The sequence below is a fragment of the Emydura macquarii genome, unplaced genomic scaffold (assembly GCF_026122565.2).
Source record: "Emydura macquarii macquarii isolate MOO-44397 ecotype Brisbane River unplaced genomic scaffold, CSIRO-AGI_Emac_v2 contig_1045, whole genome shotgun sequence".
NCBI classification, from domain to species: Eukaryota; Metazoa; Chordata; order Testudines; family Chelidae; genus Emydura; species Emydura macquarii.
Genome location: NW_027131182.1, coordinates 1,956,780 through 1,982,956, shown reverse-complemented (window position 1 = coordinate 1,982,956; position 26,177 = coordinate 1,956,780). Strand labels below are relative to the sequence as shown.

At 42.1% G+C, this 26,177-nt stretch overlaps 1 protein-coding gene across 1 annotated transcript in view; it reads left to right on the top strand.

Moving 5' to 3' along the window:
* Positions 1-26,177, top strand: part of EPG5 (ectopic P-granules 5 autophagy tethering factor) — a 73,860-nt gene that overhangs the window by 10,164 nt on the left and 37,519 nt on the right. The window contains exons 5-21 of the mRNA XM_067545363.1: positions 1,083-1,190; positions 1,680-1,753; positions 5,051-5,159; positions 6,368-6,482; positions 7,000-7,150; positions 9,995-10,150; positions 10,648-10,805; positions 14,275-14,429; positions 15,080-15,220; positions 15,570-15,734; positions 16,702-16,824; positions 18,367-18,626; positions 20,079-20,219; positions 22,099-22,243; positions 23,085-23,282; positions 23,889-23,999; positions 24,912-25,031. Of these exons, the coding sequence (XP_067401464.1) occupies positions 1,083-1,190; positions 1,680-1,753; positions 5,051-5,159; positions 6,368-6,482; positions 7,000-7,150; positions 9,995-10,150; positions 10,648-10,805; positions 14,275-14,429; positions 15,080-15,220; positions 15,570-15,734; positions 16,702-16,824; positions 18,367-18,626; positions 20,079-20,219; positions 22,099-22,243; positions 23,085-23,282; positions 23,889-23,999; positions 24,912-25,031 (2,430 nt within the window). The remainder of the gene's footprint in view (positions 1-1,082; positions 1,191-1,679; positions 1,754-5,050; positions 5,160-6,367; positions 6,483-6,999; positions 7,151-9,994; positions 10,151-10,647; positions 10,806-14,274; positions 14,430-15,079; positions 15,221-15,569; positions 15,735-16,701; positions 16,825-18,366; positions 18,627-20,078; positions 20,220-22,098; positions 22,244-23,084; positions 23,283-23,888; positions 24,000-24,911; positions 25,032-26,177) is intronic.

Genomic DNA, 26,177 nt, shown 5'->3' with positions numbered 1-26,177 from the left:
TGGCCACATCATTGAAATAGCTAGAATAATTTTATTCCTTTGTTGGTAGAATCAACTGGGAGGCCAAGCGTTGAGAGGACTCGAACCTGTGAACCCAAAGGTGGTTGGGCTGGATTGGGCTCATGTTGGATACGGAGGTTTTCAAGGCTGTCAGTCTGGTGACCTTTCTTCACTCAGTTTCACATGCATCAGTTCTTTTAAAAAAATATGTTTTGTATTGTAACTCTTAAATCAAGCCAGCAGTGTTGTCCCCTTCAGATTATTGGTGATGCAGCATCCTCTATACCAGTGGTTCTCAAACATTTTAAATGGAGCCCCCCATGGATTTTTGTGTAACAATTGCACCCCTTTCCCCCAAAAACCTCCCACTTTCAGAAAATAAACAAGGGCTACATATCATAGGTGGAGTTCTAATAAGTTGGGGGAGGTGGGCAAAGGGTAGCAGCAGCTCCCCCACAGCCCTGGAGCCTGATATGACCCATGAGAGAAAATGGTGGTGACAGTGAGGAATTGCATCTTGTCCTCGGGATTATTTTCAGGCAGCAGCACAGATGCAGTCGCTGCCTCTGGGAGCCTGTGGAGTGGCAGCGGCAAGGGGGCTGCTGCTGCTGCGGGAGATGGGTGGCAGCTGCCAGGAGCAGTGCTCTGACTGGAGATGGAAGCAGTCGTGCAAAGCATGGAGCTGGATGAGCTCTGTCCCCGGCTCCGCCAGCAGTGCCGGCCCACACTCCCCCCTGCTTCCGCTCCCCTCCTAAGGGCGCCCCAACACTTGCTTGGGGCTGCCCGTATGAGGCGCCGTGTGTGCTGCTCTCATCCCGCACCCCGCAGGGGGAGGCGGCTCCATCATCATAAGTTTGGGGGGTCATTGTCCCTCATCCCTCCCCAAACTCCGCCAATGGTGTCCCCCCCACAATCCATCTCGCACCCCTTTAGGGGAGCCCACCTCCCAGTTTGAGAACCGGTGCTCTATACAAACCAAATGGGTGTTAGAAAGTTCAAGGAGCATAATGGAAAAGCCAGTTGAACCAGTCTAAAGGAGCCAAGTTTGAAACTGCCATTACAAGATGCTTTTTATTGTTTAGGTGTCAGTCTTGCAAAGAGTTGGGTGTCCTGGGGACCAGCTCTTCCTCTTAAACCATATCCTCCGATGCCCAGCAGGTGTCAGCAGATGGGCTGTGTCATTCATTCAGGTGTGAATGTTTAATCCTGTGTACTTTGCTTTTTTTGGTTGGGATTTTGGAGTGGGTGGGAGAAAAGAAGAGTCTGTCCCTTTTTCTTGATACCATATGACTGTCACTTGATTAACTGTCACACAAGGACATTTCCAAAACTATGGAACGTAGGCTTTGGAAGGAGAAAAGGAGCCAAAGTCTTTCTGTGGGGCTTTGATGGGCTGCATTTTCTCCCTTTAAATTCCTTCCTCAGTAAATCCTTCTATTGGAAACAACTCTCCCAATCTGGTGTCATAGTGACATCTCCAGCTAAGGGCAGGAGCCCTGTCTCCTTTGAAGATCTGTTTCTCACTTAAATCAGTTAGTAGGCTTTGCTGAGATATTTCTTTAATGTTAGGAAGTAAAAGGAAAAGACATAATGGAAATCCAGAGATTTTATTTAGAAGCTGAAACAAAACTAGATGTGGCTTCTGGTTTGCTTAGACTGAAATTTTGGTTTAATTTCAGATCAAAGTCTTGGATAACCCTTCAGGAGTGTTTCATTTTATGCAGTCTCTTGCCTTGCTTATGTCTCCTGTCAAGTAAGTGGGAAGGGAGAGAATTTGTAAACATATTCTGAAAATGCTTATCTGTGGCCATTAAAACATTCAGATAACCTTGAGGAATTGTCAAAATGGGCACAGGAAACTGATAATTAAGTTTAAAGTCTTGTTGTTCACTCATCCCCTATTTACAGCCTCAGCACTGTTCTCAGCATAACAAAGTTAATATACACTATACTGTACACTTCCTTTTTCAGATGCTAAATATTTAGCATGTTGCGTGTGTAGGGCCCTACCAAATTAACACCCATTCTAATCAATTTCACGGCCATAGGATTTGAAAATTGGTGAATTTCACAATTTCAGATGTTTTAATCTGAAATTTCAGGGTGGGGGTCCTGACCCAAAATGGGCTTGTGGGTGGGGGTTGTGGGTTCAGTTCTGTGAGGTGAAGTGAGTCTGTGATCTCCCTGTACTGCTGGGAGTGCCCCAGCCCGGCCGGGAGTAGCAACTGGGGCCCTTCCAGCAGCACATGGGAGATCAGATTTCATGAGGAAGGGCCAGTTTCACTGTCCGTGGCAAGTTTTTCACGGTTATGAAATTGGTTGGCCCTATGCATGTGCAATAGCCCTGTTGTTCCTATCAACATTGCAATTGTTCCTGCAAACTGTAACCTTTATTTCAATGGATGAAACTTCTAAAAGGAAGTGCCCGAGTCACTAGGAATGGAATAGCTGTTGAATGCAAAGATTATGCAGTTTGATTTTTTTCCCTACACTTCTAACTTTACTCAGAAAAAACACTTGCAATACTTGATTAAAAACAGTGAAGTCAGGGACCAATGATAACAAATGAAACATACTTCAGATAAAACAAGTGATCTGATCAAAAAGACAGTCTGCTCCTGTTTGAGTGCCCTCCTCCCCACCTCCCAGCTCTCTGCTCTGTTAGATTAGTAAAGGTTGGTGTGATTTATGTTTGTATGTGTGAATTTATTGCATTCTGAGAGTTACAACCACTGGTTCTTTGAGTGTCAAGATAGGCTCAGTAGCTACAAATCGAACCGAAGCAGTTTTATAGAAATATTTTAAATGGCGAAGGAGAGAACTGGACTGAGTTATATTTAGAGTTAATATTAGTCACGCCTCGAATGTCTGAACCCCAGTTAACTGAAACTCCTGGTTAGTCGAAGATCTGTTGGAGGTTTGATTTTAGTGCATAAGGATTTATATGCTAAGCTGAGCTGGCCGAGAAAGCCATGGATGCATCTGTGTCTTTCTGGGAAATAAATTGGCCCACACATTTTGAAATCTGTGATCAGAATTTGCTGAAAACCTTAGAGCAGATCCTTCAGCTCTTGTAAATCTGCAAAGCTTCATTGAACTTTGTGAAGCTATACTGAAGTACATCAGCTGAGCCGCTCACCTCCTGAGGGCAAACTTCAGTCTATTGAACTAACTTTTGATTGTCCCCTGAAACCTTGTGTCGTCAGAATTGCACAGTAGCTATTTCATATCAGTAGTGGTAGTAGTGAATCTAGTTTCTTAAAATGTTCATGTAATCAGGTGGGTAACCAGAGTACGAATTCACAGTGATCTTTTATTTTAATTCTGATCACTGGTGTTGGATGCTGAGGGAAGATTGTTATCCTGACATTATTTGTAGTAGTGTTTTCAGCAACATGTTGCTGGCCCTGATAGGTTGTGAGAGATGAGACCTTAAGATCATATCATTTTGGTTATTATATTACTTTCCCCTCATTCCCCCCCACACTTCATTTTTGATGTGGAAGAATCAGCTGACATCACCTGCACAGTTAGGGAGTTGTGTTACCCTGGAATACCGGTTTTCAAATAGTGTATCGGGTTATCTAAAGTATGGGATTCTGTCTCTAGAGGCTTTCAAGTTAGCAGCCACTAAAATAATCTTGAAAGGGAACTATGAAGAAAAACAGGATGACCAGAATGAGGAATTTAAGGTCCAGTGCTTCATGAGCTGTCAGTGCTAGATATGAGTGCTTCATACCATGGGAAGAGTCCCAGCTTTCAGCTGGTATATAAAACATTTGGTGCTAGTCCTTTTGATTTATAGACCTATGACTTGTATTCACTTTCAAGGGCCTTCATGGCCTATCACTACACTTCTTATCTCTCATTCAGTATCAAGATACAGACTCCCGTCTTAGATCAGCTGATGGTCAATCTATCTGAGGTGCTTACATGGCTCTCATTACCATAGTATCACAGTCCTTAATGAATTTATCCCCACAACACACCTGTGAGGTAGGGCAGTGCTATTATCCCCATTTTACATATGTGGAACTGAGGCACAGAGAGGTTAAGTGACATGCTCAAGGTCACATAGGAAATCTGGTAGGACAGGGAATTGACCCAGGCCCCACGTTAGTGTCGAAATCCGCTGGATGATCCTTCCCCTCATGATGCCAGCCTTGTTAAATTTTCAAACAAGCACTTTTATGCTCTTCCCCCATACTCCCCTTTACACTGGGGTGAAACTCCTCGTAAACATTTGCTACCCTGTTCTCCTCCAAATCCCTCCTTAAACTTTGTTGCTGTGATGATTAAAATAACTTGACAACAGTTAGACAGTGCATCCTCACCACTGCCCATTATGTTCACCAATATTGTCTCATTATTTCTTTGTGCTTCCCCATCTCTCTCTGTCCACCTGCTGTTGTCTTGTCTTGTCTTACACTTGTACTGTAAGATCTTCGGGGCAGGGACCATCTTTTTGTTCTGTATTTGTACAGTGCCTGACACAGGGGGTCCTAGTTCATGACTGGAGCTCCTAGGTGCTACTGAAGTATAATGAATAACTGTCACTGCTTTTGGACTGACCATAGCAAGTACAGGATGTCTGATCAGTGTGACTTTCAGCCTCTGGTTCACCTGCTGATGCTTGGCAATGGTTGGCATAAATTCTTTTTTTTTTTTTTTTAAATGGAGCATACTTTCATTTTGTTGATTATGGTTGCAAAAAAGTACTCAGCAATGTGTCTCTTGTAAATTATAACAGTAGTGTCCCTTAGGATGGGCTATCCTGGAAACTAGGGTTTATAGCCATTTACATTTTTAGGATATTGTGTATAAATCAACCCATTAAATTGGTAATCAACTTGAGTGTGAATTTTTATTGACTGTTGTAACTTGTTCCACACTAGATGTTTTGGGCAGCCTTGTTAGTTTCTTGTTTCTGTGTGAGTTTGAAGAGATTTTTAAAACAAAAAGAATAGTTGAACAGCAAACCTTGAATATTTACTTTTTCTCTAATTTACTTAAGCCTGACTTTCATGTGAAATGAATTTCTATTCCCCAGAAATCGAGTGGAATTTATGTGCCACATGACACCAAGTGAAAGAAAATCCTCCTCCTCCTCTGGGAAAGAATCTGGGAACTGGACACTAGTAGACGAGGGAGGAGAAGAGGTACTTTAAAACTAAACAGCCCTGCTTAATGCTTGTGCTCGAGTCTGTGGGATGGGCCTTATTGAAGGGTTGGAAGAAGGAAAAATTGAATATTCTCCTTCGATGGATTTTCATTTCAAATAATAAATCTTGTATTCCTTTCATTGTAGAACAGTGATACTCAGACCTCAATGGTTCAGGAGCCAAATTAGCGATCAGCATTACCCAAAAGAGCCAGAGTAGTGTGAATTCATTGTTTCATTTACTATAGTACTATACATATTTAAACAGTACGATGGGAAATGTTTAGTTTTTATATATTTTTCTTTATATTATTTGCACAGCAAATAAATTAATAGCTTAGTGCAAGTTGATAACTTAATTTATAGTGAAAACAAGAATAACTTTAGTATCACACTTTCTAGAGACTAAACTCAACTAATAGATTAACCTCCTGTCTAAAGAAGTTCTCACCCAAGGTTCTTTCTGGCATTTTCAACCAAGCCTGGTTGAGACCCCTTTGTCATAAAGCAAAATCACTGTGGTTTCCCTTCCTCAGTGAAGGGTGACAGGACGTTGTCTTTGCCCCCACAAATATAGTTGAGCAAGCCTTTGATGTGCACCTCCAGATAAGGTTCTTTCCACTGCTCTTTTTCTCTTCCTGCTAGTTTCTTTTTGAAGTTTCCACAGTCCTTCATTTGCCTTCAGTTCAGATTCATGATAGGAGACTCCTGAAGTATACAAGATTAATTTACATGTTTTTATCTAGATGGTTGTTTACATATCTGGTCTGACAGAAAACCTGTTTTTCACCTCTGCTGGCAACCAGTCCCTAAACCCAGACCTTAAAATGTTCGGTGCATGTACATAACTCCTTACATGGTGCCTGTACAGACATATCCGAATGTTATTGATGACCAGAGTGACACACACTTTTATTAAAAACCCTCCATGACATTCTTTGGTGAACTAGACTGCACATGCCAGCCTCAGTAGATTCCTGTAATCTCTGTGTACTCCTGGTCAGCTGGTACTGACATTCCTGGGTCACAGTGGGGTGAGAAAGGGAGACCAGTATCCCTTTACTACACTCTTTCTCTGACCCTCCTTGCGTTCCAAAGAAAACTGGAAGTAGATAGTACAATAGCCAGGTTCACTCAGTTGTGTTTTGGTTTTTTTCCCCTCCCTTGGGGAAGCTAACAAAATCCACTTTGAATTTTTTTCTATAGGATGAAGATCCCGAAACTAGCTGGATTCTCCTTCTGGAAGATGACTTGATAGTCCTCCTGTCACAGTTTCCATTTCATGAACTGTTTCAGCATTTTCTTGGGTTTAACTCTAAAGGTGAATTGACTGCCATACACGTAGACTTCTAGTGGATATGAAATAATTTTTAAATGTCAAACTTGTTGGGGACTTACAAACGTGTTTCAGTGTATTCTGAAAGACTAGATTTTCCCCATCCCTTCAGTTCCTTTTTAGTAGCTGGCAATAGATATGCTTTTCAGATTCCATTTCTCTTCTCCCTGGCCTATGAGTTATGCCCCTAGTTCTGAGTGTCCCCCACTCCTTGTGCTCAATCACTGTCTCTTAAACTCTTCTCCATCTCTGTCCAACTACATGAAGAGATTGCCTGCAAGAGCTCTTGTAATTTACATACATTGTTTGTACTTGCACACTTAGATTTAATCTATGGTGAATCTGTCTGTTATAAATTGGTATTCATGCTGTATGAAATAAATCATATAGGTAGCGGAATAGAAATGCCTTTCTGATTGCCTCTAATGCTTTTTGAAGTCGAAAGTTCTAAGTCATGTAACTGATTTTGTGAAGCTTATGGTTCAGTGTTTTGATTTTGTAGGCATTTATTTCCCTGAAAAAACAACCCCTCAGGAGATGATGAAGTTTTTTGCCTTTGCAAACTCCTTAGTGGAGCTTCTAGCTGTGGGGCTCGAAACATTTAACAGAGCACGCTACAGGCAGTTTGTGAAACGAATTGGTCATCTGATCAGGTAAGAGGATCAGCTTTCTTTCCTCTGTTGTGTGAATCTGCACAGACCATGTGATGTTGGAGTTTAACAGGGGAGGCAATAGATCTAGCAGTATTAGTTTTAGTGTGTGTGTGGGGGGGGCATATATTGTATGTGAATATATGTATATGATATTTGAATTCTGTTGCACTTGTTACTGAGGTTCACCTCACTTTTAGAATAAGTTCAATGATAGTATTTCCCAGCATATAGGCTAGGAATCCTTAAGGGGCACCAAACTCATAATATGGGGAGTACACAATGGGATAAAGAAAAGCTGCATGACTCTCAGTTCTGACTGTCAGCAGGTAGTTATTTGAAATTTGCCTGCTGTCCCTTCTTGATCCTCTGGGTTCAATAATATTACACAGCTACTCAGCAGAAGTCAGGGCACAGCATGATGGAGCAAAGGTAATTTTAAATATATAAAATAAATACAATGCTGCTCCTGCAAACTGTGCAGCGTGTAGTAGTCTGTTGACATGGAGACCACCAAGCAAGAGCAAAAAGGCTTAAAAAGCAGAATGCAAAGAAAAAACCCAATATTTTCATTCTCTGGACAGATGGCTTAAACTCTCTCATAGATTTCCACTACAACTTCAACACCCACCACCCCTCCATTAGCCTCCCTCTGGAGCAACACACTAGCATCAACTTCCTGGACACCATAATCAGCTTCAACAATGGGAGCCCTACAGACAACCATATACAAGAAACCTACGGATCACCACACCTATCTCCAGAGACCCAGTAACCACCCCAAACACACCAAGAAATTGGTTATCTACAGCCAGGCACTCAGATAACACAGAATATGCTCAGAGGAGAAAGTTCGGGATATACATCTTAATGCACTTAAAATTACCTTCGCCAGACAAGGACGTTCCACCAGAGAAGTAGAACGTATCATGGAACGGGCCATCCAAATACCTCAAGAGAACCTGCTTCGATACAGCAATACAACTACACACCCCTAGTTGTCGCCTACCACCCCACACTGGAACCCAGATGGGGTATCATCAAACTACAACCCATACTAGATGGAGACTCCATCCTGAAAGAAATGTTTCCTGAACCCCCATTCTGGTCTTCAAACAACCAGCAAGCTCTGCATAGCCCAGGAGACACCCACTCAAAGCGGCACCATACCCTGCCAGAACAACAGATGCAAAACCGGCAGACATATCTCCACTGCTGTGATGATCAACCCCCCCACCACTATACACGTTTTAAGATCCATGGATCCTACACATGCCTATCACAACATACGGTGTACTTCATCCAGTGCACTAAATGCCCCAATAACAACTATGTGGGTGAAACCAGACGGTCACTATGCTCTTGAATGAAGTCTCACAGGAAAATGATAAAAGACAAAAACACCCTGTCATCTTTAGGTGAACACTTTTCACAAAGTGATCACTCTAGAACTGAGTTATCAGTCCTCACTTTCAAAGGAAACCTGCAAAATGAGCTTGGGAGTTTAAAATCATAACTGCTAGATGCTAAAAGTCATGGATTGAACTGACACTGGATTTATGGTTTATTACAACAATCTGTAACCACCTAACCCCCGCTCTCTTTTTGTCATATAACTTCAGAGATGGTAATGGACCACTCTACATTGAACAGTCCCTTAGTTTAGCATAAGTAGTTAGCACATATTCTATCTGTTCCACCTTGCATTTAGCTGTGACACTCGGGGCACCTTTCCCAGATCTGAAGAACAATTCTGTGTGCTCAAAAGCTTTTCTGTCTCACCAACAGAAGTTGGTCCAATAAAAGATAATATCTCACCCATCTGGACCTTGTCTGCACTAGAACTTACTTCTGTATAGCTTACATTGCCCAGGGGTGTGAATAATCCACACCCTTGAGCAATATAAGTTATACTGTCCTAAGCACCACTGTAGACAGTACTATGTCAGCTGGGAGAGCGCTCCCGTCGGCTTAGAGCATCTTTACCATAAGTGCTACGACGGTGCAGTTTCATCGGTGCAGTTGTGTCGTCGTAGCACTTCTAGTGTAGATGTAGCCCTTCTCTCTCTCAAAAAAAGAACAGAGCAAATGGATAGAGAAAAGAGTATAGGGTGTCAGCTGTACTCATGCATGGTGCATATGGGATCCTGTCTGCCAGACTGTCTCCAAGGTGCACCAAGAGAGGCTGGAAGCCACAGGATGAAATGTATTTCATAAAAGGTGTTTCGTTTCATGCTTTATCTTTTTTTGGGTTAATGATACAGTTAAATGGTCTGCATGCTTTCTCTGTAGTAACTCCGAATCATGGCAGGAGATTTAATTCACTAACTACTTGAAGCTCTTTATGTTTTAGTGAATGGACATAACTGTAAACAAAAAGCCATTCTACATTGTTAAACAGTTCTGCTAGTTCAGTCCATGTATTTAGTATTGTCGGCTCTATATTGTAATCCTTTGGGACAAAGTTTATGGCTTCCTTCCTGCTTGCATAGTACTGAGCAAGTTCATGGTACTCTATTGATTATTAGACCTGTGAGCTTTTTTTGTAGGTACTGCCAATTCCTAACATAGGGATGTATTTAACACACACGCTTTTGTCCCAACCAATTGGTCTAGTAAAATGTCAATCTATTAACCTGTAAGACCAAGTAAAGTTAACATAAGAATTATGATTCTGTTAAGTTCTCTGTAAATGGAAAGCTCTTATGGGGTAAGTGCAAGAGTCTGACACTTGGGGACAGCAAATTGAGGTTTTGGCTCTTGCTTGTGAAGAGTTACTGTTTCTGCTGACTGATGACATAATTTGTGGTCTGTTTATTTTCCTTTCCATTAACCCTTGTCGTATAGGATGACGGTTTGTTATGTGAGTGATCACTGGGCCCAGTATGTTAGCTGCAATAAAGAGTATGGCTCAATAATGCAGCCCTATTCTGTGGAGAAACTGCAAGTGGAATTTGATGAATTGTTTCTTCGGGCTGTTCTCCATGTGCTGAAGGCAAAAAGGTAGGAAATCCAAAGTGAAGGATGTGAAAATTCACACCAAAATGCTATTAAAAACAATAGGAGGATGAAGGTTGCGTCTAGAGGTGGGACCAAATAAAAATCCACATCAGACCTCCCCTACCCCCCCGGGCTGCAGAATCCACATCCGCATGGACAGCTTTGATCTCATTGTGACTTAATATATTAACAGTGTTTAAATATTTTCTGTTGATTCAGACAAGACTGTAACGTGCAAGATCCTTAAACCTGTAGATGGTACCACAAAAGGAAGTGGTTAGAACTCGGCTTTCAGGCTGCTGTAAATGATGCTGTGGGGGCTTCCCCAGCGCAAAGTGGGATCAGGGTCAATGGAGCACAAAGCCTGGCCTTGCATCCCTCTCTCCCAACTAAGGTGTGGGCTCCTCAACCAGTGCAAAGGATCTAGCCCTGTAATTTCTTTTCAGGCACTGAGGGTTGTTATAATGCAAATTATTTCTACTTGCCTTAAAATCCAACAGGCTGGGTGTCTGGCTGTTCATGTCTGAGATGCCTTACGGAACGTTATCGAGCAGCATGCTTTGGAAGCTCTTCTTCATCATGCATTATGCAGAAAATGAGCACCTGGAAAATCTCTGCTCCACCATACAGCCTGCCGACTGCAAACACAAACTCAGAGGTAGAATTCCTTTGCTTGGTATGAATTGAGGGACCTGCCGGGCAGTCTTCTGAATTCTGTTCTGGATCCTTAACTAAACACTGCCCCTCTTCCGGTGCCCCAGCATGTGATTTCCAAAGAACAAGGACGCTTTCTGTGGCTCATGTTGTAGCAGGCCTATAGTAAAACAAGAACTTTCGATTTGAACCAGATGAATTTGGGGTATAGTAGATAGTGGTGTTAGGGTGATATATTGGGATGCTAATGACAGAATTATTTTTTTTTAAAAAACCCAAGTTCAATATCATGCACTGTAAGGTTTCAAAAGAATTTTGCATTAAGATGGAAATGGATTTTTAGCTAAGGTTTGGGCTATGGGTCCTGAGCCACAAATGCTCCAGGGAAATACCTGCCAGTAGGGCAGTGTATGACCCAATGGGGATTTGCGACCCCCCTCATCTCCTTTATATGGAAAAATATGCTCATGGTTAGTTGGTAGCGGTAAACAGTGAATCTTATAGTCTGATCACTAACCTGGCTGCACAAAATGATCTGGATGACCTTGAAAACTGGAGTAATAATAATGGGATGCACTTAGGGACTGACCACAAGAATTTTTGCTATAAGCTGGGGCCATACTAGTTGGAAATGACAGAGGAGGAAAAAGACCTAGATATATTAGTTGATCACAGGATGACTCTGAGCTGCCAGTAAAGATAATATAGTCCTAGGATGCATCAGGCAAGGTATTTCCAGGAGAGAGAGAGAAGTGCTTGGTACTGTTATACAAGGTGCTAGTGAGACCTCATTTGGAATACTATGGGCCAGCAGTTCTCAACCTTTTTTTCCCCGAGTACCAGTCGGGGGAAAGAAAGGGGGGGGCCTTTTGGCGGTGGCGGGGTTATGCGGTGGCGGCGGGGTGGGACTTTCGGCGTCGGCGGGCTACATGGTGGGAACAATGCCCTCTGCCGAAACCCTTCCGCCGTTTGCCCCTTTTCGGCGGCAGGGTTTCGCGAGGATTGGTGGGAGGGCACTTCTGGCGACAGATTTGGCGGCGCGGTACGACTCGCGTACCACCCAGCCTTCTTCGGCGTACCACCGGTGGTACGCGTACCACTGGTTGAGAACAGCTGCTGTGGGCAATTCTGATCTCCCATGTTTAAGAAAGATGAATTCAAACTAGAACAGGTGCAGAAAAGGGCTACTAGGATGATCAGTGGAATGGAAAACCTACCTTATGAATGTAAATTTTTTATTACGTAACTGCAGTCAAAAACAAAACAATGTAAATCTTTAGAGCCTACAAGTCCACTCAGTCCTTCTTCTTCTTCAGCCAATTGCTAAGACAAACAAGTTTGTTTACATTTACGGGAGATGATGCTACTTGCTTCTTATGTACAATGTCACCTGAAAGTGAGAACAGGTGTTCACTTGGCACTGTTGTAGCTGGCGTTGCAAGGTATTTATGTGTCATATATACTAAATATTCATATGCCCCTTCATGCTTCGGTCACCATTCCAGAGGACATACTTCCATGCTGATGACGTGTGTTAAAAAAATGTATTGTTTACATTTGTGACTGAACTCCTTATATGAGAATTGTATGTCTCCTGGTCTATGATTTTACCCACATTCCACCATATATTTTGTGTTATGGCAGTCTCGGATGACGACCCAGCACATATTGTTCGATTTAAGAACACTTTCACTGCAGATCTGACAAAATGCAAAAAAAGTACCGGTGTGAGACCTTCTAAAGATAGCTACAACACTCGACCCAAGGTTTAAGAATCTGAAGTGCCTTCCAAAATCTGAAAGGGACGCAGTGTGGAACATGCTGTTAGAAGACTTAAAAGAACAACACTCTGATGCAAAAACTACAAAACCCAAACCACCAAAAAAGAAAATCAACCTTCTGTTGGTGTCAGATGACGAAAATGAAAGTGCGTCAGTCCACACTGCTTTGGATCGTTATTGAGCAGAACCCGTCATGAGCATGGAAGCATGCCTCTGGCAAGTAATACCTTGCAACGCCGGCACAACAGTGCCATGCGAACACTTGTTCTTGCTTTCAGGTGACATTGTAAATAAGACGTGGCCAGCAGCATCTCCCGTAAATGTAAACAAACTTGTTTGTCTTAGTGATTGGATGAACAAGAAGTAGGACTGAGTGGACTTGTAGGCTCTAAAGTTTTGCATTGTTCTGTTTTTGAGTGCAGTTATTTTTTTACATAATTCTACATTTGTAAGTTCAACTTTCATGATAGAAATTGCACTACCATACTTGTATGAGGTGAGTTGAAATGCTATTTCTTGTTTCTTTTTACAGTGCAAATATTTGTAATAAAAAATATAAAGTGAGCACTAACTATACATTTTGTATAGTAATTAAAACCAATATTTTTGAAAATGTAGAAAACATCCAAAAACATTGAAATAAATGGTATTCTAATTATTGTTTAACAGTGCAATTAATTATGATTAATTTTTTAAATCGCTTGACAGCCCTAATTAAAATTAAAAAGGAAAGAAGAAATTTCTATCCAAGGATCATAATTCCACCCCCTGGAAGTAGCACTGAGAAGGAAATTTTACTTGATTGACATTAGTCACTTTCTGTGTTTTTTAATATTGTCCTTAGATATCTCACTGTTAGGTTTGAAATAGAACCATGCCTTTAATTCCAGTGAATTGGCTTCATCTGGTGGTGTTGGTGTGCGCTGCTCCTTCTGGGCATCTGTGATACTGCATAGTTAACTACATTCACACAGTTCTCAAAAAATACAGTTGAAATCTTCAGTTCAGATACTCAGCAGTTGCGAAGTGTTCTCGTCAATTCAGAAACATTTGTTATACTAAGTCTGGGAGAAGCAGAGCTTCCACCAGACTTTGTAACACAGAATTCTTGGACTCTGCTTGGTTTTCGGGCTCAATGTTTCCAGTGCTCGCTTTAGTTTTCAATCAGTGTGGAATGACTTCACTACCTTAATTGCTGTCTATAATCATGATATATGGGATGAGCCAAATCCCTGATCTTAGTTAAAACCTAGCTGCTCGGCTTGGCTGTCCCCAGTTCTGATCTTCCTTTGACTGATTGTATAAACTATTTAAGACTGATAAAAGGAAAAGGTCTTTTCACATAATTTGTAATTCACCTGTGGAAATAATTGCCTCTTCAGTGCTTCAGAACATAAGCCCAATCTATAGCTTTTAGAGTTAGGAAGAAACCTTCCATGTGGGGAGGGTATTCCATAACTGCCTGCTGCGAACTTTTTTACACCTTATCTGAAACAACTGGTTCTGGCCACTTGTGGAGACAGGATACTGCATTATATGGGCCACTGGTTTCCATCCAGACCAGCAATTCATGTCTCTGTCTCTGTTTCTGTTCCTGGTAATTAGACTAAATGTAAAATATACATATTGTTATAGGAGGCAATTAACCGTTTCACCTATATTGACCTCTGTTCCCTCCATGTGATTTGCCAGACCCAGAACACATTGAAAACTTTGAGAAATATCTTACGTCCATGAGCTGCTCTGAAGAAATTTGTCTGCTCACCACGTTTGCCCAGATGGCACAAGCCAAGCAGGCTGATGTAGATGAGGACTTCATCAGAGTCATTGTACTGGAGATATATGAGGTAGGCAGTGCTTTGGGGTCAATTCTGTGAGGTGGTGAACACTACTGTGGGGCATTGAGCACTCTTCCATTGTTAATTTAAATGGAAAGTTCAAGGCATTCAGCACCCAATAAGTTTAGGGCTATAGTTTATCACCATAACAATGTTCTCTTCTCCTGGCTTGATTATTAAATACTCTAGGACTGAAATAAAGTATCCTGACTGCCTTGTTTATCACTGCTACAAAGGAACATCACTTCTGTAGACTAGGCTGGAATGAACAAAGTCAGGACATGGCAAATCCTTTCTTTCCTTGCCTCTTCCTTTCTCTCTTGGATCTGGCCTGCAGTGCGTCAGAACTGACTGATCTGGATTTCCTACTTTCCAGTTTTATGTGCTACCTGTGTGTGCTCCATATTAATTTTATGAGATTCATGGAGTCCATGCCACCAGGCAGTGTGGTCCAATAACGTTTCATGCTGTGTCAGGATAAACAGTTAAGAACTCAGGCTGGAGTTTGCGGTTTGTGAACACCATTGTCCAAGATCAGCAGAAGAAAATACATGTTGTTTTATTGTATTCTCCACTGCATTGCCAATGAAGGTAAATCATAGTGTGATTTTTGTTTTGTTTATTTGTTTTGTTCCCCCTTCTGTGCTCACAATTCTCAGGTATCTTATGTCAGCCTTTCCACAAGAGAGACATTTTCAAAGGTTGGCAGAGAACTCTTGGGTGCAATCACAGGCGTCCATATAGGGATCATTTCTGTACTTCTGGATCGTGTTAGAGACACCATTGAGAAAGTCGGGATGGTAAGTGCCGATCTGTGTCCTTTAAGCTCTTAACAGTAGCTGTTTTAAAGTGGATGTTATGACCTAGTATATTAAGGATGAATAACCTAGAATTTAGCACACAGTGCTTTATTAGGTGGTGCAAATAGATACTGGGAATGCTGCGATTGAGCAGGTATGCTCTGTGTGTTCAGATAGGTGCAAATAGAATGGGGGAATGAGGGATACTGGGAACAATGTTGAGTAACAGTCAGTCGTTTTAGGGATCGTCGATTCTGCTGTATGTTGTACGGTGCTGAGCACACTGTCAGCACTAAAGAAATCCGTCCCTTTAACCTTTGATTTGCAGTATGTATTTTTCCCCCTACAGGTTTCCTTATACTTGTTTAAAGAGCTGCCATTGTACCTTTGGAAGCCCTCTTCCTCGGAGATAGCGCTGATCCGTGACTGGTTATTGAATTACGGGCTGACCACAGTGGAGAATAAACTTGCCTGCATTATCCTGGAAGGGCTAAACTGGGGATTTGGTGAGCATGTATGTATTAAAAATTGAAAGCCTGACACACGGTCAGAACTGAGAAAAACTATTATTCAGCCAGCATTTTAACTAATTGTGTATGTTGGAGATCAGTGAACAGTACTAATGCATTCTACTGGGGTGTGATGGGTTGCTCTGTATGAATTGGTAGGTGTGAAAATGCAGGTATCCTAATGGTTTTGTATGATGCTACTGAAGGGAACACTTCTCTTCCCTTGCCATACGGCCGTAGTTGAGATTGGGAGAGGTGATAGAGCAAGAGCTTCCTCATTATAAACCAGAGGAGGCAGCTGGCAGTGTGTTTTCTGTGAGGGCCCGTTGACTCAGGAATGTGCTTCTCTCCTTGGTCTGCCATTACCCAGATTTTCAGGTGCACTGCGTAGATCGATCACCTCTTCCTTACTGCATTTAGGGAGGGATGTTGGATTTATAGGTGGTGGAGGGGGAAGGTTCTGGAAACTGAGCTGATTTAAGTGTGAGGTCTTTGTTATGTCATGATATGGTTGGCTGGAGTCCTTTGGTGGTTGTGGAAAAGTCCTTCAAACTGGAAACTAGTTTGTGGAATTGTGGTTTGAAAAATTCTACAGAAACTTCAGCTTTGAAATGTTATTTTGATATGATATTTTTTTGAGGATGGGGCCAGAAAAGTCGAGACCAAATCAATAAACAATTCTTGGGGTCATTAAGAAGGTCATTCACCATGGACAGGTCTTCAGCTGCGGAGCTCTGTGCCTTTAGAAGTCTCTGAGCCTGGTTCAGTATCCTTCAGAGTATGGTGCAAGACTCCTCTTGCTGACCAAGCATTTGGCTAATCTGATGCATCAGTTATGTTCTTCCCTTTTCTGTTTACACTGACATCTGTTCTTCGGTGATGTAACCAGAAACCAGATGAGGATACATTACAGAGCGAATGATACAATTTTAAAGGTCTTCTTTAATAAAGCAAACAATTTTACTTTAACAGGATACTACACTTCACCTTGATCCAGCTGTCCATGCTGAAGTTGCATTAATGGCCCTAGAAGCATACCAGAAATACCTCCCTCAAAAACCATATGGTGGGCTGCTTTCTGAAAGCATAAAACAGGTATTTCTCCCTCCCTCCTGAATTATTTTGATGGTGGTAGATGAAAAGTATAAGATGGGATTGTCAAGCTTAATTTTAAAAAACCCAAATCTTTCATGCTGTTCTGGGTGTTTCATAGCTGAAAGGACAGTTATGATGCTCAAGCTAATGTATTTATTACAGACACAGACTATGTTAAACAAACATTATAAAGATTGCAAAGCCAAACTCTCAACCTTAATTCTGGCATTTCCTGACTTTTATCTGTGCAACTTGAATTCATCCCCCTTGTGTGTATGCATGATGATACAGTCTTTAATTCTATGATCCCATGTAATTTCCACAGTACCACTGCCTGTTCAGTGCACAGAATGGATGATGCTGAATTAATGAGCAAGCTATTCAATATTTTGTTTTCTCCTCCTTGTTCAGTGGTTGGCCCTAATGCCTATTCAAACCCTGCTGTGACGACAAAATTATTAATTTCTTCATGGGTTTTTTTTTTTTGGCACTCATTACTGTAGCATCTGCATACTTCACACACATTAAATTAATTTCCCAGCTCCCCAGTTGGGAGTGTGGTATTATTTGCATTTTACAGATTGGGAACTGAGGTACAGAGAGATTAAAATCAAAAGTATCTGTCCTCCAGGCTCTGTCCTGTCCCACGTGGTTCTGTTTGTCTCCTTGCTCATCCAGTCCATCTCCCAACAATCCCATCTCCTAGTCTTACTCCTTTCTCTCCACCCCTTCACCAGCCACCAGTCCTAGACATGTTTGTGTCCTCCCTATCTGGGCGCCTTGCCCCCTTGTACTACTTGTCCTCAGGACTGGTTCTCATCCTCTTTGCATTTGAATCAGGCAACTTCCTCTTCCATGCTGCCTGGGCCCAGCAGTGTGTGCAATGAGAGCACAAGAAAGACAGCTAGCCCCGCACCCCCCTTCTCCTCCCCGGCTTATAGTTTGCCCCAAACTGGGTGGGTTTTCACAGGGCAGCAAATGGCATATCCCTGACAGAGCCTCCCCTCTGCCAAATTTCAAGTCTCTTCTAAAACATGAGGGAGCTACAGCTTCTCAAAGAAAAGTTTTGCTAGCATTTTTTTGACCTGGGCAAAATGATTTTTCCCTAGCCTTGTTCTTAGAAACGGCGGAAGCGTTTTGGCTAAAATTTCCCCAGAAACATTCAGCCTGAGACAGACGCCTATCATGAGAAATTTCAACCCAAACGCTTAAAGTTTGGCGAAGTTCTAAGCAACTAAAATGTGGTCCTTTATAATGGATTGTTTGGGGTGAACTAGGCAGTGTTACCAGCCCTGCCTATAATAAGGCCTCCATTACTGTTGTATCTGAATGCCTCACAAGCCTTAATGTATTTATCTTCACAACATCCCTGTCAGGTGGAACAGTGTTGTTATCCCCATTTTACAGACAGGGAACTGAAGCCCATTGTCGCACAGGGGTCTGTGGTTGAGTAGGGAATTGAACCAGAATCTCTAGTCCTAGCTTAATGCCCTAACTACTGGATCTTCCTTCCTCTCTGGTCATGTTGCTTCTTTGTTATAGGTCTCCTACTTGGCTAGTGTTGTTCGTTATGGAGAGATGCCCGAGACCTCCTTTAATCAGTGGGCGTGGGGCTTGATTTTGAGGTTAAAGCTGCACAGAAATGATCCCGGTGTACAGCAGAGTTGGCCGGCAGCTCCTGCTTTCAGCACTATGCTCGACATGACAGAGTCAGTCATGCTTCATCCACTACTGAAGGCTGTTAAAGCAGGCATCCCTGTTGGCTGTTACCTTGCCCTGGCAATGACTGCAGTGGGTCATAGGTAAGTATGATGAGTAGATAGCTCTGGCAGGCTGATCATCCTAAATGGTAATTGACTGGGAGGGCTAATGAATCCTCATTCATCTTCAGATGGTCTCAGGGCTTTGCTGAGGGGGATAGAAAACCCTGTTTTCCAACCGCCTCAGGAGTAACATGCTGATTCATTTATTTCCTCAGTTATAACTTAGGCCCTCTGCACATTATGGTTGAAACAATGCTAAGCGATGACAGCGTTGAAACAATTATTGCTGGTGTAATGTCTCTACCCATTGTGGATAGGGATTCCCTCCTAACTCTGCTAACCAAAAAGTGCTGTCTTGCGTTCCCTCCCATATTAGTCTGCAGCATGGCTTTCTAACAGTGTCGCAACAGATTGTTTAGAAAATTTGAAAAAAAATCCCGTTCCTTGTTGTTCACTAGAAATTGGTAAGACCCTTCTTACTTCAATCAAAATGTTAATCCTATCCTAGCAATAAACCGTGTTCCAACACAATCCTTCCTATCATAATAGTTTCAGCCGCTTTGTGGGTTTCTTCTTTGATTAAGACAAAATTGTACTGTAATGCTGCTCGTATCTTGCCTTAATATATTCATGCTTTTTCCAAGTTTCAGCCATTTTGCTTTCTCCTCTTAATGTTGATTTGATTTGTGAGGAGAAATTGCCCTAATGCACTTCCTCCCTTGTAGGAGTTACTTATGGAGTGGGCTGCATGTGCTCCCCAGTAGGATTAGAGCAGTTTGATTCCATATTTTTAAAGAGCAGTTGTAGCTTGAGAAAGTGAGTGGTGTGATCTGAGCATAGCAAAGAACTCCTGACTTGTGATCTGTGCTATGGTATTGACTCACACTGTGGCTTTGGGAAAATAATTTACTCCAGATCTTCATATGAAGAATGAGGGCTGATACGGATTTTACATTGCAGGAATGGTAAAGGCTGATTAATGTTGAAGTGAACTGAAGAAGTAAAGAGCTATGAAGGTGGTGGTGTTTAATATTACATCTTCCTGACATAGAAGATCTGGGCATAGAAATGTTATCCTCACTACCTTTCACATTGCCCCAGGGGCGGCATGTTCGTACTGCTAACACTTGATACCAGGAACTGCACTAAATGATATGTAGGTTGTCCCTTTTCTTAGACATTCGGAGCATTAATTCTGCAAGAGAAGAGGGCAGGAATCCCATATAGCTCCTCACCTAGCATCTGCTGTAGTGAAATGCATTACCAGATATTGAATGGCTCCCCATCTCTATCTGCAGCAAATACCTACCATGGTTAGAGGACTTAATTCCCTAGGGTTGACAAACCAGCAAGTTTTACCACCCTTAAATTCCGTCACTTTGGGGAGAATGAGTCTTCATGAAGTTATCCAAGCAAATTCAAGTCTTTCCACCTCAAACTCTTTGGTATGTGTTGGTCATCTCACTTTGTTTTTGTTTCTCTCCTTGGCAGCATTGAGAAGTTCTGTGTTGAAGGAATCCCTCTACTGGGCATACTGGTGCAGTCTAGGTATCTGAGAACAGTAGTCCATGTCCTGGATAAAGTTTTACCCTTGTTCTATTCCTGCCAATATTACCTTCTGAAGAATGAACAGTAAGCATGATCTTTACTTAACTGTAGCACCAAGGCAGAGAGAGATTAGTTGTGGCAACAGTTGACAAACATGCTGGTTATGCTTCTAGTTAAGTTGTTTTTTACGATTGTGGTCAGTGACGCAGCTATGGTGGAAACACCCACCACATGTGCTATCACCACAGGTGCAGGCATCCTGCTGAGACTAGTGCTGTGACTTGTAGCACAGTTCTTCAGTCTCTGGACAGCCTGATAAGTTCTGCCGGTGGATAGGCTAGGTAGATGAGCAGGCAACACTGTGGGTTTCAAGCTGTTAATGCCGTTACTGCAAAGCATGTTAAAGTTCCAGTCAGAGCCCTCCTAGGGCGTGGCCCAAAGGCCTATTAACATAGCGTCCTGTCATGGTTTATTGCTATGTTACTGGGCCAGGCTGCATAATTTGCTATCTGAAATCAGCCTCCTGCCAAGTCCTCATTGCTGTCATTCCAAAATGTGATCTGTGGTTTCAGTGCTTCTGGGACTGACTTGGTCACTACGTGGAGCCCCAATGGGCAGGCCAGGGTGGTTTTCAGTCTCTTTTCTTTCAAATCAGCAGGTCCTTCAGAGAGTGCTTTCCTCTGCAGGGTAACTACAGCAGAGAGATCCTGAAATATAAACAGCTCCTTCCCTCAGTGTTCCACATGCCTTTCTCCTGATTACCGATCTGTCCTTTTCTGTCAGAGGTCTCTCCAGGGACTTCAAGACTAATGTGCTCTCATACCACCCAAATGGTCGGAGGAGCAAGGGCAGGTTTTCTTAACAGGCTGTTCTTCCTCTGCCCCACTTCGTTTCCTGGTTGCGATGCCCCACTACACTTTCTTGATTTGGACTTTTCTCTTGTTCTTCCCGTTTCCTCTTGCACAAGTCTGCAAGTGTCAGGTACTCTTGTGCTAGTGTAGCACTGCAGAGTATCTTACAAACTGTGCATGTAGAGCCTCTGATGTAGAGGGTGACAGCCCACTTGCACCCTGTGCAACACCAGGCAATGGGGATTTTTGGCTAAGGACACTGAGGCAAATCCCTGCACTTACAAGAAGTACCATAGTCCAGGCAGAGCAGACTGGATCTTATTTTTTTAAGATCTCATCTGTGACCCGTATATACAAACTGCATTTAACTCACGCTCCTAAATATCACTTGCCTAGCTTTGCCCGACACACATCTTCACGCCTTCTTTCACGTTGGTCCCAGTTCCTGGAATTCTTTCCATCTCTTTCAACACCAATCAACTTCTCTTTCATAATTCAGGTGTCTCTTGGAAACACATTATTTCTATCAAGTGTTTCAGTGTTGATCTGGAGGCGCCAATCCAAACATCTTTGAAAAAGAAATTGCATTGATTTGAGGGGATGTTAGAATTGAGGCAGTTCGTATGTGACCTCTGCATTTCTGTTGCAATAAGGGTGATAGATTGGGTCCCATGCAGTTTGCGGCATGTTGTTCTGTCAGAGGAGACTGTAAAAGTCTGTCTGCTTTTTGCTGATATTTATGAAAAACAAGTTGAGATCCTTAGAGCCACGATGTCTTTGGTCAGAATTTCCTTCTTAAGAGTTCTATGTAGTGGCTGGTGCCATTTGTCCCTGGTGCTGCTGTGTTTCAGCAGTGGGGTGTTTAGGAAGGCTTGAGATGAAAATCATGGTATAACCATAAGATGATAGTTCAGATGTTGAAATGTTCATGTGCTAATTTTAAAAAATGCAAACTTCTTTATAATGGTTTGGGTTTAAGTCTAATAATTGTTACCTTTATTATTATGACACTTAAATCCCTCAAAACAAACAGACCCAGCCTTTTATATATGATGATGTAGGAGAAATCTTAGAATCGAGTGAATTTAATTTGTGATTATTATGGTCTCTAGGTTTTTATCTTACATCCTGCTGTTCCTTCATCTGGATAGTGGAGTTCTCCAAGGCATGACTCAGCAGGTTACGCACAAAGTGGCGCAACACTTGACAGGAACAAGCTATGGAGAAAATGTTAAGCTTCTCAACAGCATGATCCAGGTCAGAAGATGAAGTGTGAATGGATTGTGCACCTAATGGCTAGAGGGTGATGGATTAGGATTTCACGCTGCAGTGCACCAGTGCTGATTTCTATTTTTACCTTATTAGTGAAGCTCTTGCTTGATAAAAGGAGAGAAAATGTTCACCAGTGTTGCCTAGAATGTGGTTTGAAGCATAATTTGCACGCTGGCATTAGGGTTAGGTAGAGCAGGATTAAGAGGTATATCTGGCTACTATTAGGGTATGTAAGTTTTCCTTTCTGTTTTGCTGGTTTGTGACCAGTATTTGGAAATGTTACTGGTATAGAAAAAATTGGCACTGGTCTGCCAAAGTATTTCCACCCCATCAAGTCATGAGATCTAGACCCAGTGGTGTTAAATGGGAAAAAATACCGACTTAGAAAAGAAGATGAACTGATACCTGTGCTGATATGGAGAGTTCTGCCTTGCAGGGAGAGCAGAATGAACACTACGCATATGCCTTGCCAGGCATGATGCCTGCAGGTTTCTAACATATGGCCTCAGTGGCTGTTCCTTCTCATGCAAAATTAGAAGCCTTAGAAATGGTCTTTTTTCCAGCTCAGTTCATAAGCTCCCTGGACCCCCTGCTTCAGCAACTCTATAGCCTGAGAATTTCGGTGGTCAGGAATAAAGCACAAAAATAGCAAACCCTCTTACAGTGACGCCATTTTTGTTTTTCTGAAAAATAGACAGATGTCATTAGAGTCCATGAGGCTGTCACAAAAATCAACCCATGGAAATTAAACAGTTGTTCACTAAAGTTTTGTGCTTTAGAATTCAGGCTGGGAACTGTTTGTTAATTCTACCCTTTAACTTGGCAGACCCACATTTTTATAAGCAACCAGCCTGATGGAGTGGGCCCGGCAGCAGTACTGGAGTTCTGGGTGCAGGTCCTCACTTCTCAACAGCTGTGGCACAGGGAGAGAGCAACGCTCTGCCTGCTGGATCATTTATGCAAAGCAGCTTTTCAGTATGGCCAAGAGGACTGTGTGCAAAAACTGCTCTACCAACAGCATAAGGTGAAACAGATGCTTGGTGCAGCTGTAGAGAAGTTCTAAAGGTTCAGTTCTGGGATTACCAGTTCCAGTTAAATCTCCGTTGTGTACAGTAGAAACCCATGTATCTGAAATCTAACAGCGACGACATCAATAACAATTGAGTAAATTGGGGTTTGGCCAGTTGGGGTGGTACTGTGAGAGTCGGATTGGGAGCATCACTGGCATTAAGACAAATGTTTCATTTTGAAACATAGAGACTTAGATAAATGGAGTTTTATTGTATCTTTAAATTAAGGTGCATGACTCAGTAATGTATTTACAGTGTGCTCAGTGCTTTACATGGTACATATTCACAGTCCCAGCCCTAAAAGGCACAAGACAGAACACATTGTTCCTGCTTCCAAACTGGGAGGGTTTAATTATATTAATTGGTATTCAGCTCCCTGTGAGCCTCCTGGAAGACATGAGATTTTTAGCTGGCATTTCAGTGATGGCTTTGTGAAGTTTGGGAGTTGGTTATACGTGTAAAGGGCAGTCTGGAGAAAGGCACAGACAGTTCCAGAGCTATGTGAATTCCCTATCACTCTCTCACATACATTCTTTATTTTGTGCAAACTTCCCATGCAGAACGCTTTAGGTTATCACTGTGACAAAGGTCTGCTCTCTTCCCTGGTCAGCTGGATTGTGGCAGGAAATGTGACACCTTCCTTCATCGAGGGCAATGCGAATTCCACACAGGTAGGCAAACAGGTCACTTGAAAGTGCTCGTTTTTCCCAGGATACCTGTCTGGGTGTCGTGTCCTATTCTTACCATTTCTTTTTCTTTCTTATTGCAAAAGATCTTTTGGGATGATTTAAAATTCAGTATCCAGTCTGAAAGGGCACTGCAAGCTCATCAGATTGGAGATGTCACGGTCTTTTACACTGACGTTTTCAGGGTGAGGGAGTTGGCAATTTTGGGTCCTAATGTGCCCATGAACTCATTTAACACGACTGTCAGTCAGTGCTTAATTTGGGCCAGAGCTGAGCCCCAGCACCTCTAGGCTTGGCAGTTCATAGCCCTGGCACCTCTGGGCCGTGTCAGTGGTAAAAGTAAAAAAAATTGTGTGAGCCCTGGCACCTAGTTACTTAAGCCTCGGTACCTCTTTTGTTAGAAATTAAGCACTGCCGTCAGTACATACGTAATGTGGACCTTCCCCAGATGTTTTCTTGTTTCAGTGCGAGAGACTGGGCAGCCGTGTCTGATGAATATTCTGAATACTAGTCACCCTCCTCCCAGCTTACAGAATGTATCTCATCCAAGCACTGGAAACCAGCCCCGAAGCTGTTGTATATGTTGTGTGTTGTGCAGGAGAGAAGTTCAGAAAATAAAATGGTTACTTTATCTAGAGTTCTGTGAATGGATAGTGGTAGCTACATATCTTACCTGCCTACTTCCTCTTGGTCAGCTAAGATCCTTCTGGTTCTAATAGGTTAGCAATGAAATAGAAGGATTGGTTGCATATAAATGGGGAATAGAGTATCCGTTCATGAAACTTCCTGGCTCCATGTGTTGATGCTTTCAGAACTTGGTAGTGAGGATCTCTAAAAGATATTTTGAAAACAGCAGACTTTCTATAGTCAAGATTTTCTTTATACTGTATCTTACAGGTTTGGTTTTCATGGATGGTTCTGAATACGGAGTCCATATTTGAAGAAGATTCCCAACTTCGCAGAGTTGTGGAGGGCGAATTGGTCATCAATGCTTTAACTCCTGATCAGGCTCTGAAGGTAAGAGAACAATTACCCATTCATATATAGAAAAACAAGTCTTCTCTTGAGCGGCGTAGTTTTATTCCTGGCAGTTTTGCTTACACAGGTACCAATGTATCTATAAGACCTTATTTGCTTTGTTTACAGAAAAAATATGCTCCAAAGGAGTTTTCATCCTCTCTCTTTTAGAGTTAATATTTGAAAACCAGCATACCAAGGCTTGGTTTTTAAGACATTATTATATTTTTAATTTTTATTATTGTCTTTTTATGTTAAATCTTCTATATAAAAATACTTACATACCATATTTACTGTAGCATCTGAGCATCTCACAATCTTTAATGTATTACTTCACAAGGGTATTCAGGATAGGACAGTTCTATTATCTGTGTACAAATGGGGAAACTGAGGCATAAAGAGGCTAAGTGACTTGCCCAAAGTCACACAGGGAGTCTGGGAATTGAGTTTGCATCTCTGGAGTTCCAGGCTAGTGTGCCCTAATCACCAGACCATACTTCCCTGTCAACTTCTGGAGTGTAAATGTTCACAAGGAAGTTATTGTATATATCTTGTGAAATTGTGTTTGCTGAATGAACCTTAAGCCATTGGCCGTAAATATTGAACTGATTAATGAAATAGCTTGTTGCTAATATGAAACACTATTATTCTATTAATAAATGTGGTCTTATGTCTATAGGGTTCAGGGCTTGGTGGATACACCTGTATCATTTTTTGCTTTGCTTTCATCTCATCTATTTTTGGAAAAACTGATGCCATTCTTGTTAGTGGAAAAAGTTAACTTTCCATTCTGTATTGCTCCATTGCACTAGTTGTCTTTACATTTGCAAAACACTATTGAAAGTGCTCAGAATGTATTCATTCAGTAGTACCCTATTGGTTTCTTGGTCCTCACAAAATATATGTGGTCTGCTGTTGTCTACAGGATGGCAGGGGGATGTAAGCCCCATACAGAAATGTTAAACTTCTTCTGTGGAGAAGGTCAATTTACAATTTGAATTAAATACTGTGCCCCTTATGCTGCCTTGGTCCACAGCAGTCTGAGGCCAGTGGTACGTTTACATGAAGAATGAAGGTATAATATGGCCCTATAGTATCAAAGCAGATGGGCTGGATTGGGCCCATAACTATGAGTTGGGCACCTTG